Source organism: Ictalurus punctatus, chromosome 7 (genome assembly GCF_001660625.3).
Source record: "Ictalurus punctatus breed USDA103 chromosome 7, Coco_2.0, whole genome shotgun sequence".
NCBI classification, from domain to species: domain Eukaryota; kingdom Metazoa; phylum Chordata; class Actinopteri; order Siluriformes; family Ictaluridae; genus Ictalurus; species Ictalurus punctatus.
The window spans coordinates 32,197,600-32,213,824 of record NC_030422.2 but is presented as its reverse complement, the minus strand read 5'-3'; the positions used below and the strand labels follow the sequence as shown (position 1 = coordinate 32,213,824).

At 43.4% G+C, this 16,225-nt stretch overlaps 1 protein-coding gene across 1 annotated transcript in view; it reads right to left on the bottom strand.

Annotated features, from left to right (window-relative positions):
- The window catches only part of ptprn2 (protein tyrosine phosphatase receptor type N2), a 241,272-nt gene that overhangs the window by 24,737 nt on the left and 200,310 nt on the right, over positions 1-16,225 (bottom strand). The window contains exons 14-16 of the mRNA XM_053681691.1: positions 12,165-12,362; positions 2,577-2,724; positions 2,035-2,108 (exon numbers count right to left, since the gene is read on the bottom strand). Of these exons, the coding sequence (XP_053537666.1) occupies positions 2,035-2,108; positions 2,577-2,724; positions 12,165-12,362 (420 nt within the window). The remainder of the gene's footprint in view (positions 1-2,034; positions 2,109-2,576; positions 2,725-12,164; positions 12,363-16,225) is intronic.

The window sequence follows — 16,225 nt, the reverse complement described above, 5'->3', positions numbered from 1 at the left end:
AGGCACAATATAGCTTAGCTAATCCACCTGCTGGCATGTTTTTGGGAGATGTGAGGAAAGCAAAGGGAGAATCCAAAGAAAAACCAACATGGATGAGATAAGTGGAAAAACATTCCAAAGCTCAGGATAGTACTGGGAACACTGGGGCTGGGGTTGTGCTTCATCCTGGTCAGGGTCATGGTGGAGCTAAAGGCTATCCCGGGAACACTGGGTGTGAGAGTACCAGAACTTTTCACCCAGGGGCAAATTAAAGTACCCAGTCCACCTACTGGCATATTTTAGTGAGCAAAAAACTTGCAAACTTCTAAACTTGTAAAAAAAAAAAATAATAATAATAAATCTGTGTTGACCTTTTTCAAGCTATGTATTCTTTTATTATTATTTTTTTCATTTATTCTTTCATCATGTTTTAGCTTTAAACTGGTTTCACAAAAAACAAACAACAAAATCAAATAATTATAATTACTAACAATGCATTAATACATTATATAGATAATATTAATTAAACTTCTTGCCATTTGTAAGAAATCCTGCAAATTTTCCAACAATCCCTGGTCTTTCCCACAGGACTCCGCCCCCTTTTGTCATTACCATGACAACGGCAGCAAGAGATCCCTTTCATAATACTGCCAGTTTCTCTTGACTGATGAGACAAAGAGTGTGTCTTCATGTGTGACAGAGAGGTAAGGGGTGTGTCTGTGTGTGTGTGTCTGTGTGTGTCTGTGTGTGTGTGTGTGTGTGTGTGTGTGTGTGTGTGTGTGTGTGTGTGTGTGTGAAAAGGCCATAACCTTCAACCCTGAGCAGCCAGTTAACTGCAGACCGGAGGGTTGGAAAAGGGAAAAATGTCACAGATGACTCATTTCGAGGTTGTTCTGCTGTGACGCTGCTAACGAGGCAGCAGGCACCAGTGTTTGACAGATGTAATTATGGCGGTTTTCATGTCAGGTTCCTGCTGGGATATAGTTACGAGGCCCCTTGTGCTCTGGCGGAACGAGAAAAACCCTCACTTTCTTTTGTTTTCCCTTCGAGGGGGTCCGATGAGATGGAGAGAGCAGGAGGGCAGATTGACTTCAACATTAACCCTCTGTCCTGTGTTCTGTTCCCTGCTGAGCACTGACCTGGGACGTCTTTTTAATCAATGTAGCTTTTAACACACATAACAGATAAAGTCTCATCTCAGTGCTGGATTAACAATCTGATGTTTCAAAGATATTTATAGAGCAGCCAACAACTGGTACTGACACACAGAGGCCACACCTCCTTCGCTGAGACTGACACACAGAGGCCACACCTCCTTCACTAAGACTGACACACAGAGGCCACACCTCCTTCACTAAGACTGACACACAGAGGCCACACCTCCTTCGCTGAGACTGACACACAAAGGCCACACCTCCTTCACTAAGACTGACACACAGAGGCCACACCTCCTTCACTAAGACTGACACACAGAGGCCACACCTCCTTCGCTGAGACTGACACACAAAGGCCACACCTCCTTCACTAAGACTGACACACAGAGGCCACACCTCCTTCACTAAGACTGACACACAGAGGCCACACCTCCTTCGCTGAGACTGACACACAAAGGCCACACCTCCTTCATTAAAACTGATACAGAGGCCACACCTCCTTCATTAAAACTGATACACAGAGGCCACACCTCCTTCGCTGAGACTGACACACAGAGGCCACACCTCCTTCACTAAGACTGACACACAGAGGCCACACCTCCTTCGCTGAGACTGACACACAGAGGCCACACCTCCTTCACTAAGACTGACACACAGAGGCCACACCTCCACACAGGCCACGCCTCCTTCGCTGAGACTGACACACACAGGCTACGCCTCCTTCGCTGAGACTGACACACACAGGCCACGCCTCCTTCACTGAGATTTTATTTTAACATTTTAATGAACTTCAGCGGTTTAATAAGTCTTCGTAATATCCTCAGTACTACAATGGCACTGATTTCAGTCTCGTCTCTGTGTAAAGCAGCCGAAGAGGAAGGAAGTGAACGTCGGCACTCACGATGAGGCTGGCGTTGATGTAGTCTGAGCTGCTCTGGTTATTCTCAGCCTTCAGCGTCACTCTGGAATGATCGTCTGTGATAGAGGGGAAACAATCAATTGTGTTAGTCTATTAACATATACGACACGCTTATAACACGTCTATTACATGTTATTACACAACGTGCATTTTAACTGCTGTTTCCAGGGCCGGTGGTTTTGTATGAATAACATGGAAAACAAACAAACAAACAAACAAACAACAATCGTGAATCTATTGTGAGGAAATTGAGGAATATGAGTATTAGTCATACAATTATTAAGTAATTAATATGTATAATAAATATGTTTATATATTGTACACAATTGTATATGTCAGGAAATAATATACTCCTCTATTTATATGTTTATTTAAACAAAAAAAAAACAATGTCAATGTGGTCTGCGGTCTGTGGTATGAGGCTGCGGCGTAGCTGTATTCGTTTGTGTTGCGTGTGATGGACGTGTGTTGTACACGTGTGCAGAAGCAGCATGAACGTGTCGCGTGCGGTTCAGGACACTCACACGCGAGCACGCCGTTGGGTCGGTTCTTCCTGGCGTTGTTTTTATCCTGCGCTGAAGAACAAGCGGACGGCTCGGCCTGGTAACCGCACAGAGCTTCCCACTCCTTCTCCAAACGATCGTGATTCTGCAGGTGATCCTCCATGTACGCCTGCACAGAGGACGAGGAAGAGGAACAGGAGGAGGAACAGGAAGATGAACAGGAAGACGAACAGGAAGAGGAAGAGGAGGAGGAAGATGAACAGGAAGACGAACAGGAAGAGGAAGAGGAGGAGGAAGATGAACAGGAAGTAGAGGAGGAGGAACAGGAAGAGGAGGAGGAACAGGAGGAGCATGAAGAACAGATGAATTAGTGAAAGTAAAATGCTACATAACGAATAACACACAGAGGTTGATTATTTTCCTATTACAGCTTGTGTTTTATTCCTCTTGTGCCACAGCATACTTTTTATCCATTTGTAGTTCCCTTTTAAGTTTGTGGAACATCCACGAAACAAGTCTGTTCCTGTTCTCACCGGAATGTGTAAACTCCTCTGTCTTAAACTTACAGCTTTACCTCTGACTGTTACAAAGCGCTGACACTGGAGACTCCTTCCCTACACGTTAAATAAACATCTCCTTACTTTAAGATTACACCGATTTAGTTTTTATTTTTTTAAACTAGTTTACGTAATGTGTCCGCCATACAAGCTGGTGTAAACGAGCTGTTGCTATAGAAACGATAAGGTATCAGAACGAGAGTGTTAATATAAACCTGCGCTACTGTCAGAGCTGCTGTTCTAGGAAATTAATCACCACCTTCTGACCAATCAGGAACCCAGAATCCAGAGTAAACTTGTAAACACAGACAGTAATGTGTGTAATCCCCTGTCAGGTCACCATAACCGAAGTAACACCCAAGTAGCAGGTACTTCATTCCCTAAACCATTTCAGTGCCCTCTCTCTCTCTCTCTCTCTCTCTCTCTCTCTCCCCATAGTTCTTTCCCTCCGTCCCTCCCTCCGCTCTGTTCTTTTGTCTCTGTTGGATTCAGCTACCCAGGAAAGGAGGCTTAAGCTCAGACAATCTTATCGCCGTTAGTGAGAGTGGAGAAAAGCGATGATTGAAGCTTGGCTCTTTCAGCACTCTTAATTGCGTATGTGATTGCCAAAGACCAACCCACCTCTTTCTCTCTCTCTCTTCGTTTCTCCCCCCATCATTTTCTCTCTCTCGCTCTCTCTGTTCTTTTGTGCTGCATATTTGGGATTAGTCTCTGAGATTGACGAGTGGAGCTGCTTTGAGCTCATGTCGGTCGGGATGGATGGAGGTGTTATTGTAGAACGACAAAGAAAAGAGAAAAAAAATGAGAGACTGGGAAAGAAAGGAAAACGAGAGCAAAGCCGAGCTCAGGGGTAAGCTGGATCACAGCTGCCTTATGTATTTTTATTAATGTGTTTATTCTGCAGCACCAGGGATGGACAGATGCTGAGTAGAGCAATGCACTTTAATGAATATTTAGGGGTCCAGGCACTTTTTTTTTTTAATTGAAAGAAAAAAAAAGAAAATCACACAACTGGCGCAAACATCACAAGGCCAGGAAACACCCAAATTGGCAGAAAGGCTCAGGCTCGTTCCCACTACTCTGGAATGCGATGGGATCCAGGTCAGCCTGATGATGGCGCTATTGTGCATCGTTACATTTTGGCAGATATGAGTTAGAATTTTGTCCTCCTTTTTTCCTGTAATACGACTTCTTTAATATGAAATCAAACAAAAAATTGTTCATTTTGTTAAAATTGTACACGCAGTTGGGTTTTTTTCACATCCAAGATAATGTATAAGCACTAACTCCACCCCTCTTCCTGAATTTTAACATCCCTAACCTTTTCCTCTTTGAAATTCTTATGACAATTTAACAAGCAAGAGTGCTTTTTAACCACTAACTCCACCCCTCATTGTGAGATTCTGCAATTTTTTGCCATTTAACTTTACCTCTTCGAACCTTCAGCCATGACGCCGTAATGTCTTTTTCATGGCTGTATATACGAGCTAGTCCTCGTGAAGCCCTGTTGAAAGGTCGTGTTACTGAACGGCTGGAGACCCGTGTTCTCCTCCTGCTCTCTCCAACACAAAGCTTCAGTCATATCTTATGAGCTTATGTTCGACGAGACAGCGAACTTAATCGAGGCCATTACGGTCCATGTAGTATTCATTATTTAGCGGGTTGAGAAATGACTTTGATTAACAAGGCTGAGAAGAGCCTTAATGAGATTAATGCAGTATGATGGAAAAAATGGAGCTTTGCTTCACTGAGGAACAAAGGGTCATCGCTGCGGATCGACACGGAGAATATGAAGTGGGCTAGCACAAAACCCGCATCAAACCATGGATAGTTATGGATAATTGAATAAATATCAGTGGTTTAGGTTACAGCCAGTGCCGGGCGTGGTCAACGTGACAAAAGTTCTTTTGCAATTTTGTCCAAGTCTCCGCCCACCAGTCAGCTCTCCCCTCACATAGCGGAGGGTGAAGAATATCAAGTTCTTCCCTTCCACATGTGTGGACAGCCATCCACCGCTTTCCAAACAGCTGCCCATGATGCATCACAGTGCAGCGTAACACACTCAGAGGAAAGTGCTATCTGCCCTCTTTTGCATACAGGAGCTTACAGACAGCACCGATTGGCTAGTGTCACTCTGGCTGACAGCGGAGTATGCCCCTCCCACTCAAAGAGCATGGTCGTGTTTGCTCTCTTGGATTCCCAGACTCACAGATGACTGTGATTTATCACTGGGGTTCGAGCTCATGATCTCCCAACAATAGGAGCCCATTCGGGAGCGTGTCTGTTTTCGCCCATTTTGATTTAAGAATCAATAAAACACTCCTGTTTTACACACAGTTGTGCCCAAAAGTTTGCATACCCCTTGCAGAATATGCTAAATCTTAATACTGTTAACAAAATAAGAGGGATCACATAACTATTTCACATTACAGATGTTTACATATAGTCCACAAGACAAGATTATAGCTGAATTTATCAAAATTACCCCGTTCAAAAGTTTAAACACGCTCGATTATTAACCCCGTGTGTCGTTACCTGGATGATCCACGACATGATGTGTTTATGTTTTGTGAGAGCTGTACACGAGTCCCTTGTTTGTCCTGAGCAGTTAAACTGCCCGCTGTTCTTCAGACAAATCCTCCAGGTCCTGCATATTCTTTACTTTTCCAGCATCTTCTGCATATTTGATTCCTTTCCAACAGCGACTATATGATCTTCAGATCCATCTTTTCACACTGAGGACGACTGAGGGACTCGCACACGACTATTACAAAAGGTGCAAATGTTCTCTGATGCTCAAGAAGGTAACAGGATACATTAAGATCCAGGGGGGTGTAAACTTTTTGGAATAGGATGATTGGTGTAAATTGTCATTATTTTGTCTTCTGGGAAACATGTAACTATTTTATTTAGTTTCTGAAGGGCGGTACTGAATGGGAAAAAAAAAAGCTCTTTAAACAAAATAATAACAGTTTACACCGATCGTCCTGTAATTGTTTTTAGATCGATTGGAAGAGTTAGAAACAGTAGGATTACTGTAGAGTTTCCGAATCAGTTCTGAAACACGCAGCTCATCTGTCTCTAACTCCATAACCGTCAGCGCAGCAGATTTCATCACTTCTGAGAAAGTTGACGTGGTGTGGAAATGCCAGAACTTTGAGGGTGGAGGATTTTATAACTTTTTTGAAATGTGCAACTCTGGGATTTTTGTTTTGATGTTAATTGCTCTGCCGTGTCAGTCATCGTTTCTCAAGAACAAAACAAAGCAAGCGTCATAAGGCAGAGCTGTGAAAGCCTCCACTCCTCGACCGCTAACATTCTCCTGCTGTAACAACAGCAGCAGCACTCAAAGTGCTCTCGCCCCGGTGAGTACACATTAACTCCACCACCTCCACTCCGAATCCTCGCAAATTACCCATCATTCAACTCTCTTTCAGGACAGATTTTTAAAATAAATAAATAAATAAATCTTCACGAGGGTGTTTTTTTTTTGGGGGGGGGGGTTAGCCAAACCTCTGGATGATGCATTTCAAATGTGACACTCGTTCATTTGATGCTCGCTCGACCGGTTAACGATTCCGAGAAACTCAACTGTGCCGGTAACGTTTTTAGGACAAGGGGCGGGGTTAAGACTTATAGCTTAATGTAGGAAACGTACCATTTATTCTTTAACCGCACTTACGGTCGTAATATTCTGTTACTTATTTCATGCAATTTAGCAAAGAAAAAAAAAACGTACATGAAGTCTTCTTGTTTTTATACGATCGATCATGTGATCAACAAAACCTGAGAACATGAAAAGGAAGGGGAAAAAAGGACCGATTAAATATTCATGAGACTATTATTAGTGGTGAATGATTCTGGAATAGGAGTGTTCAGGTGATTAATGATGGACTGTGTGGAAGACAGGCGTAAGGTCTAAATCAGCAGCGGGTCCTGTCACTTTAAATATTTCATTGTTGATATTGATTTTTAGGTATATTACTAAAGTAAATAATGTATTAGAGCACTAGAGTGCCTTTGTGGTGCCTGAATCTTCACTAGGAGTTCACAAGGAGTTTCCAAGGAGTTTCCAGAATTTTTACATCCATGCATAGTACCTGTTTCAGGCTATATACTGTGTGTGTATATATATAATAATAACAACAGTAAAAAATAATAATAGCAGTTACACTGCATACAAATCTAATTAAAACATTTTTATTATACCCTAATCTTTAATGATGTTCAAATTGACATTATTTACTGTTGGTATTGTCAGTGAGGTTTTTTTTGTTTGTTTGTTTTTAATATTATTAAATCCATATTACATCTGACCCCCCGTCTCAAGTCAACATGGCAGCTGCAGAGCTCCAGCCTGAGACCTACAGGGAGGTCTCAGCCGTGGAGCTCCAGCCAGAGGTTAACATGGCAACCTCTGTCCCACCATCTGAGGTCAACTTGGTGGCCTCAGAGCTCCAGCATGAGACCTGCGGGGAGGTCTCAGCTGTCGAGCAGGCCGTCCTGCTGTCCTGCCCAGCTGAGGAAGCTGTCCCACTGTCCAGCCCAGCTGAGGAGGCTGTCCTGCTGCTTTGCCCAGCCGAGGAAGCTGTCCTGCTGTCCAGCCCAGCTGGGGAGGCTGTCCCGCTGCCCTGCACAGCTGTGGAAGCTGTCCTGCTGTCCAGCCCAGCTGAGGAAGCCGTCCCACTGCCCTGCACAGCCGAGGAAGCTGTCCTGCTGTCCAGCCCGGCCGAGGAGGCCGTCCCGCTGCCCTGCCCGGCTGAGGCAGCTACCCTGAGCTCCAGTCCTGCTGGGGATGCCGCCCAGCCTTCCAGCCCTGCAGGGGACATCGCCTATCGTTCTTGTGCTGCTGGGGACAGTGCCCAGTATTCCAGTGCCGTTGGGGGCGGCGCCCAGGGTTCTCATGCTGCCGGGGGTGGTGCTCCACCAGTCTGCTGCCCAGCGGAGGCCACCTTGTTTTCTGTGGCAGCTTTCCCAGGGGCCCAGGACCCCCGTTGGAGTTGGGTTTTTGGTGCTCCGGGAGAGGCGCATTTGGAGGGGGGTTCTGTTATGCCACGGCCAGCAGAGGGCACTTCGGCACAGCTTCCAACAAGACATGTGACACTATTGTTTTGGTTTTGTTCTCTTCCTCCTTGGACATTGGCTGGATGTGCGAGGGTGTAGCTTAATTTGAGCCAGGTGTTTATGTTTAGTGTAATTATGTTGGCTATTTAAACCCTTTGTGTGGCTGCGCACTTCGTGTAGTATTATCGGTTGCATCGTTAGTAACGTTTGTAGTGTTTAGCGCGTGTGTTAGTTCAGTAGTGAATGCGGGTAGCATGCTAGCAGTCTCATGTCCCTGTTCCGTTCCCTAGACCATAGTCGTGTTCAACCTAGACCGCGTTTCTTGTGTTTCTTTGTTTGTTTGTTTGTTTATTAATAAAGACAGCGCTTCCTTTGCTTAATTCCTGTTCATCCCTGTGTTTCCTTACAAATACGGTTGTTGTTACGGGCAGTTAAAGCACCTTCGCAGCACCTATTTCATCTTGGGTAAGTCGTTAACTATAATATCATTGCACTTGCTAAGATTTTAGCAGGCTTAACTTGCTAGTTAGCTAAGAGACCCAATTTATATTGCTTTGACAAACCTAAGTAGCTCACCTACAATCTATCAAGAAACTGGCTAGCTAACACTAGATTGTAAACACTAAGGTGTTTAGCTAGCTAACTTTGTTCAGTCGAGTTTATAGCATCTGCTTGAGCAGAACCTCGGCTTTCAGTGCCCTGACGACGTCCTCGATGTTGCAATCGTAAAAACATACTTCTTGAACGTGTCCGTAAACAACAAAATTGAAAACATCAAGAGAATCCGGTTTCTCTGTTGTATAAATGCTCCGCGTTTCTATAAGATGTGTATACATTTCCGGTCATTGAGGGCTACTTAGCATCATTTAGCCACTGAGCAGACCCCGAGCCATAAGGATCTTCTAGAGTTACACCATTTGAAAGTATGAGTTTAGCCGAATAAAAGACACTTCCTGTCTTTTAGTGCTAATCCATAATAATAACTGGAGAACATTTTAGCTAATGCCTCCCTATGTTATAGCTTTATCCCCAAATGTCTCCCTGTGACATCATCACAGGACACAATGCTAACTTATCACTCAGCACCAACCTACAAATTAGCGCTCATCGTGTCACAAATATTCCAATAAATAAGCATATTCAGTGCGTTTAGGAGTGTGGAGTTTAACTTTAACAGGTACAGTATTTGATATCTTTAGCGACTTCTTACAAAGTTCCACATAAGTCCAAATTCACAGCTATTTCATACACCACGAAGCGTTGCACTGGTGCCGGACCTCAGACACATTCAGGGCAGTGCGATATTGTGTGCAGTCATCACACGAAGACGTTTGATGAAGAAGGAGATGTGAAGAAACAATCTGCATCTGAGCTGTAAACACAGATTATCCTACACTGCTGTGATAATGGTAACCGCAGTGAGAGAGAAAAAAAGAACCCGAATTAAAGCAGCGTAGCTGCCAATCAAACAGGCAAGTGAGGACAAGAGGCGATTGAAATTCCAAACAGGTTCACTCCAGATGAGGCCAGACTGCAGACTGCTCGGCTTTTCGCTCTCCTTTAAAGCTCTGAACGAGGATGAGGCCGTTCGCCGCTGTAAGCTCTGACAGATCTCCGGAGGTGTGGAGCTCGTCAGGAGGAGTGAGCGAGCTCTGTATGACTTCATTCAGTTAGAAAGCAACACAGAGGCTATACTATTAACATCAACACTTCATACGGTGCGAACAATCCTCAAACCATCCAAAGAACCAAGCAGAAACAGTTGTTCTAAAAGCATGTACACAGCACTTTATGGTTTGCATGGAATCAGGTGGAAATACAAGGTCATGATATTATTTCAGTAAGCACTTTATCCTGGGGTTGTGGCAGATCCAGATTCTATCCTGGAATGCAGTGGGAATTCACCCTGGATGGAATGGCAGGCTAGAAGCAATTTAGCGTTATCAAGCCACTTACAGGCATGTTTTTGGGCAGTGGGAGGAAACTCGAGAACCTGGAGGAAACCCGAGCTCAGGATCGAACCTCTAGCCCTGGAACTGTGAGGTGGTCAATTGGGTCCATTGAATTTCCCATTAAACCGCTGTATGTTACTACAAAGCCAACATCAGAGACAACAATATCCTGCAAGACAACGTTTATTAATCTTTTAGAAATCCGTCAAGAACATCTAAGATCAGTAGCATGTCACTGGTTACATATTTACAAAGCTTTTCTGTTATGATATTGACCAATAGGGAAATAAACCATTACAAACTGTTACTAACCATTACAAACCACTACTAAGTATTATAAATCATTACAAGCCGTTACTAACCATTACAAACCCTTACTAACTATTAGTAACCATTACAAACCATTAGTAACCATTAGAAACTATTGATAAATATGAGAAACCATTACAAACCATTACTGCCCATTACAAACCATTACTAAGTATTAGAGATCATGACAAACCACTGCTAAATATTACAAACCATTACTAAGTATTAGAAACCATTACACAACAGATTAATGCATTATTAACAATTCCAAACCATTATTAACCAGTACAAATCAGTTTAACCATTATAAACCATTACAGACCATTACAAACCACCACGAATCATTACAAACCATTATTAACCATTATTAATACTTACAAATTATAACTAATTCTTATAAGCCATTACTATTACTAACCATTAAAAACCATCACAAACCATCACAAACCCTTATTATCCATTCGTTCATGTTTCTTTAAAAGATCAATAAAATATAGATTTTTTAGTGGGCATGACTTAAGTAAGACCTCCACTCTGTGTGACATAAAATAATCCATTAATATGTGTGTGTGTGTGTGTGTGTGTGTGTGTGTGTGTGTGTGTGTGTGTGTGTGTGTGTGTGTGTGAGAGAGAGAGAGAGAGAGAGAGCGAGAGAGAGAGATGCTCCATGTGTCATAACGTTTGGACAGATGCATGTTGTGAATAACACACACACACATGCACACACACACACACACACACACACACACACACACACACATACACACACACACACACGACACTAATGGATTCTGAAACAGCGTTGGATGATGGATTCCTCTCAGGCTAATGAACGCTACGCTAGCAGGCTGTGATCAGTCTGAGCTGCCACATTAATAAAACAAAAGTTAGAGGGTCGAAATTAAAGTTATCCATTGTGTGTGTGTGTGTGTGTGTGTGTGTGTGTGTGTGTGCATGTGTGCGCATGCTGTGTGTGTGTGTGTGTGTGTGTGTGTGTGTCTGTGTGTGCATGTGTGCGCATGCTGTGTGTATGCGTATGTGTGTGTGTGTGTGTGTGTGTGTGTGTGTGTGTGTGTGTGCATGCTGTGTGTATGCGTGTGTGTGTGTGTGTGTGTGTGTGTGTGTGTGTGTGTGTGTGTGTGTGCATGCTGTGTGTATGCGTGTGTGTGTGTGTGTGTGTGTGCATGCTGTGTGTGTGTATGCGTGTGTTTGTGTGTGCATGCCATGTGTGTGCATGCTGTGATTGTGTATGCGTGTGTGTGAGTGTGTGTGTGTGTGTGTGTGTGTGTACCAGGATCATGTGTCCTGTAGAGTTGTCCATATTGCTGTGTGTGTGTGTGTGTGTGTGTGTGTGTGTGTGTGTGTGTGTGTGTGTGTGTGTACCAGGATCATGTGTCCTGTAGAGATGTCCATGTTGCTGTGTGTGTGTGTGTGTGTGTGTGTGTGTGTGTGTGTGTGTGTGTGTGTGTACCAGGATCATGTGTCCTGTAGAGATGTCCATGTTGCTGTGTGTGTGAGTGTGTGTGTGTGTGTGTGTGTGTGTGTACCAGGATCATGTGTCCTATAGAGATGTCCATGTTGCTGTGTGTGTGTGTGTGTGTGTGTGTGTGTGTGTGTGTGTGTGTGTGTGTGTGTGTACCAGGATCATGTGTCCTGTAGAGATGTCCATGTTGCTGTGTGTGTGTGTGTGTGTGTGTGTGTGTGTGTGTGTGTGTGTGTGTGTGTACCAGGATCATGTGTCCTGTAGAGATGTCCATGTTGCTGTGTGCCGGTTCTTCGCTCCATGATGACGTGCTGCTCCGTGCTGATGGACTCTGCATCGCTCCGTCACTGAACTGTGATGACACGCTGTTGATGCGTGACGTGTGTGTGGTGTGATGGAAAACCTCTGAGCTGCGCTCTGCCATGCGCTGACGACACAGATCCTGATCAGGAAGAGGATGAGGAAAAGGAAGATTAGCTACTCAGTAGGAATACTTAATAAAACACACACATACACACGTACACACAGATTTAACAGAAAGAGAGAAATAAAAAGTTAAAAAGTGAGAGGGATGCAGAGAGAGACAAATAGAGACAGTGGGAGGGATGCGGAGAGAGAGAGAGACAGACAGACAGAGAGAAAGAGGGAGAGATATAGACACAGAGAGAGCGGGAGACAGAGAGAGAGGCAAACAGAGTGAGGGATGAAGAAAGAGACAGAACGAGGGAGGGATGCAGAGAGAGGAAGACCAAATGAGGGAGGGATGCAGAGAGAGAGAGAGAGACAGACAGAAAGAGACAGAATGAGGGAGAGATGCAGATAGAGATACAGACACAGAAGGAGATATATAGAGAGAGAAAGAGAGAGAATGGGAGGGATACAGACAGAGACGGAATGAGGAAAGGATGTAGAGAGCAAAAGTGAGAAAGATGGCTGCAGAGAGAGAGAGACAGAAAGATGTAGAGATACAGACAGAGAGACAGAACGAGGGAGGGATGCAGAAATAGACAGAGGGAGGACTGCACAGGAAGAGAGAGACAGACTGAGAGTCAAAGAGAGCGAGACAAAGACAGAGAAGTATACAGACAGACTGAGGTATGCAGAGAGAGAGATACAGACAGACAGAAAGACAGACAGACAGAGAGACAGAAAGACAGAGGTAAGGATGCAGATATATATCGAGAAAGAGAGATACAAAGAGAAAGAGACAGAGAGAGGGTGGGATGGAGAGAGAGAGACAGACAGACAGACAGACAGATAGCTGAGTACTGCTTAATTGATAGTAATATTAAGCATGCCATAATCGACTCCTGAACCTGGAGTCATTTTCCCCACATCAAGTGAGTCATTTAGCCAAAACATTCCGAAAATGCGTATTTCATAAAACGTATGTTAGAGACCTAAAAACAGAACAAGGAACTGAATCTTATGTACGGAATAAAACACTCAGTGTCATGCTGTTGTAGGACAATAATAAATGACGGGGTGGTGCGATGAAGCGGAGTCACTCTTACCACCCTGAAGTGGATTATTCTCCTCTAACAGCACACCCAGAAGCGTTTTATTCCACAAAGTGTAAACCTAAAACCTGGAACAAAGCTCTGACACTGGAGACTCCTTCCTTAAATAAATGCTAAATAAACATCTCCTTATTTTACGATTTCACTAGACACACAAGATTTTAGTCTCCAGATTATTCATGTGATGTTCTTTATGAAATAAAGCCACGTGTATAACAGGTCCCCGTAATCTTCTGAAACATGAAAAGTGTGTGACATTGTGAGGATTTTTGCATTTCTGCAGGTCCCCATTAGGCAAAATTGCTTTTGTAACACAGACTAACATTCAGAAAACACGCGTCTCAAAAGACGTTTGTTAGGCGGCTAAACGTTGAACACGGAAAAGTATACCGTCAATCTTATGTAAGGACTTAAACACTCAGATCACGCTGTTATCGAAAATCATCAATACAGTCAGTGCTCTTATTAAAGAGCAGCATGCTATGTATTTTTGGGTTTCTGAATAAAGGCAAACTTATAGTGAATGTCTGTAATAGGTCCTCATAATGTTCTGAAAGATGAAAGTGTGCAGTGTTTGCAAGGACGTTTGCATTTTTGCATGTCCCCGTTCGGCAAAAATGCTTTTTCAACACAAAATTCACTTCGAACTAAAAAAGTGTTGATGTGTTGTTGCGTGTATTTGCATTCTCATTAAACCGCTGCTGCAGAACCGGTTCCAAACACGCTTGCAGTTTAGAAAATCGATACGTGAGTCGTTCAACGGAAAAGTTCCGAAAACACACGTTTCAATCGACTTACAGTACGTTAGGCAACTAAACGCAGAACGAGGGACTGATTCTGATGATTCTGGTTGTGTGGTGAAGTGGAGTTACTGTTACTGTTTTTATTAAAGAATGTCAGTGCATGTGCGTCATAGGTCCCCATAATGTTCTGAAACATGAAAAGTGTGTGACACCGTAAGGACTCCTGCACTTTTCTAGGTAACACAGACTACCCTAAAACCAAAATGCAAACGATTTGTAGCTGTGTGTATTTGTGTTCCCTGGAATCAAAGAATAAAACACTCAGTGTCATGCTGTTAATCAGATAATAACGCACTGGTACGATAAAGCCATTTGTAATTGTAAATGTGGCATGTGATGTATTAAAATAAAGCCATGATAATGGTGTGTAACAAGTCCCCATTATGTGTGCATTTGCATTCTCATAAAACCATTGCCTGTACACGTGTACTTTGTGTAAAAATGTGTAGATGTTATTTAGTTCTGTGGCGTCTCATGCGGTTAGTGTGTTGTTCTATGTAGCACCGTGGTTCTGGACGAACGTTGGTTCGTTTCGCTGTGTACTGAACCAGCTGTATATGGTTGAAATGACAATAAAGGCAGTTGAACTTGAACTAATGTTCTAAAACAGGAGAAATGTGTGACGTCGTGATGACATTTGCATATTTTTAAGGTCCCCATTAGGCAAAATAGCACAACAAACACAAAATACACTGCAAACTACAACGTCCTTGATGTATATTTGAGTGTGAATTGTTTTTAATGTTCTTATGTAAGAATTCATATATTTTTTGTAATTTTAAATCTAGCATATGATGTTTTGTATTCAAATAAATGGTGCAAGTGTGTCATAAGTCCCTATACTGTTTAAAAACAAGAAAAGTGTGTGACATTGTGGGGACATTTGCAACTTTTCAGGTCCCCATTAGACAGAAATGCACCTGACGTGTGTTTGTGTTCTCAAGAAGACATAAACGTAATAAATTAGGCGTGATGAAGTGGAATTACTTTTCCTGCATGTGTCCCTGTAATGTCCTGAAACCTGAAAAGTGTGTGATGATGTAAGGACCTAAAAACTAAAACGCACCTGATCGGCTGCTGTGTGTGTATTTGTATGCTGCACAACCGGTTCTAACTGCATGTGTGTTAGACTGAGAGAGGCTGTCAGCTCCGAGGAAACCCCTCATAACTCCACCTCCATCATCCTCTACACCAAAAGTCGTCCATCTTATTTCCTCCTAAATCCCAGCCGGCCCTCAAGGAACCGACGCCATCGACTCACACAGCACCACATGCCGAAAATAAAAAAAATCCATTCGTCATAATTAAACAATGAAAAAAAGAAAGAACAATATAGACGTGAGCTAACAACTTGATGACACAACGGTTAATTCTGTCGTCGTTGCCCCCTGCCCCCCCCGAGAAAAGTGCGAGGTGACTATTAAATATTGAAGCTGGTGGGGGGAGGGGGGGGGGGGGGGCTCTCGTCTTGCCGAGCGCAGCTGAGCCTGACGAAAAAAATCAATACGGCTCCAGGAGGCCGTGGGGAAAAGGTCACGCCGCGAGCTCATTTCCCTGCTAAAAGCACCCTGCTGCAATTAGAATTCGTTTTATAAGCCGCTGCTGTCATGCTAGGACATCTGTGTTTCACGTAATTAGCGGAGAGAAGATGAAAGAAACTAATTCTGATGGTGAGAAGAGAACATTTTATTCCTAAGATGTTAAAAATCTGATTTCACCTGCACATGATTGTACCGCTAACTCCATAAATCTGTGGACCAATCGCAGTCTCACTTCCTGTTCATGTCTACAGCCATTGGTCAGCTAATTTTATTAGATTAAAATAAAAACACATCTCACGATCAAGACAGCAACAAACCGCCCAATCAGAATCCTCCTTCTGTCTTACCGTCCAATCCAAACACACTCTGGGAATATTTGTGTATATTTTATATAATGGCGGAAAAACTTCTCCATCATTCATTTCATTTACACACCCAGAG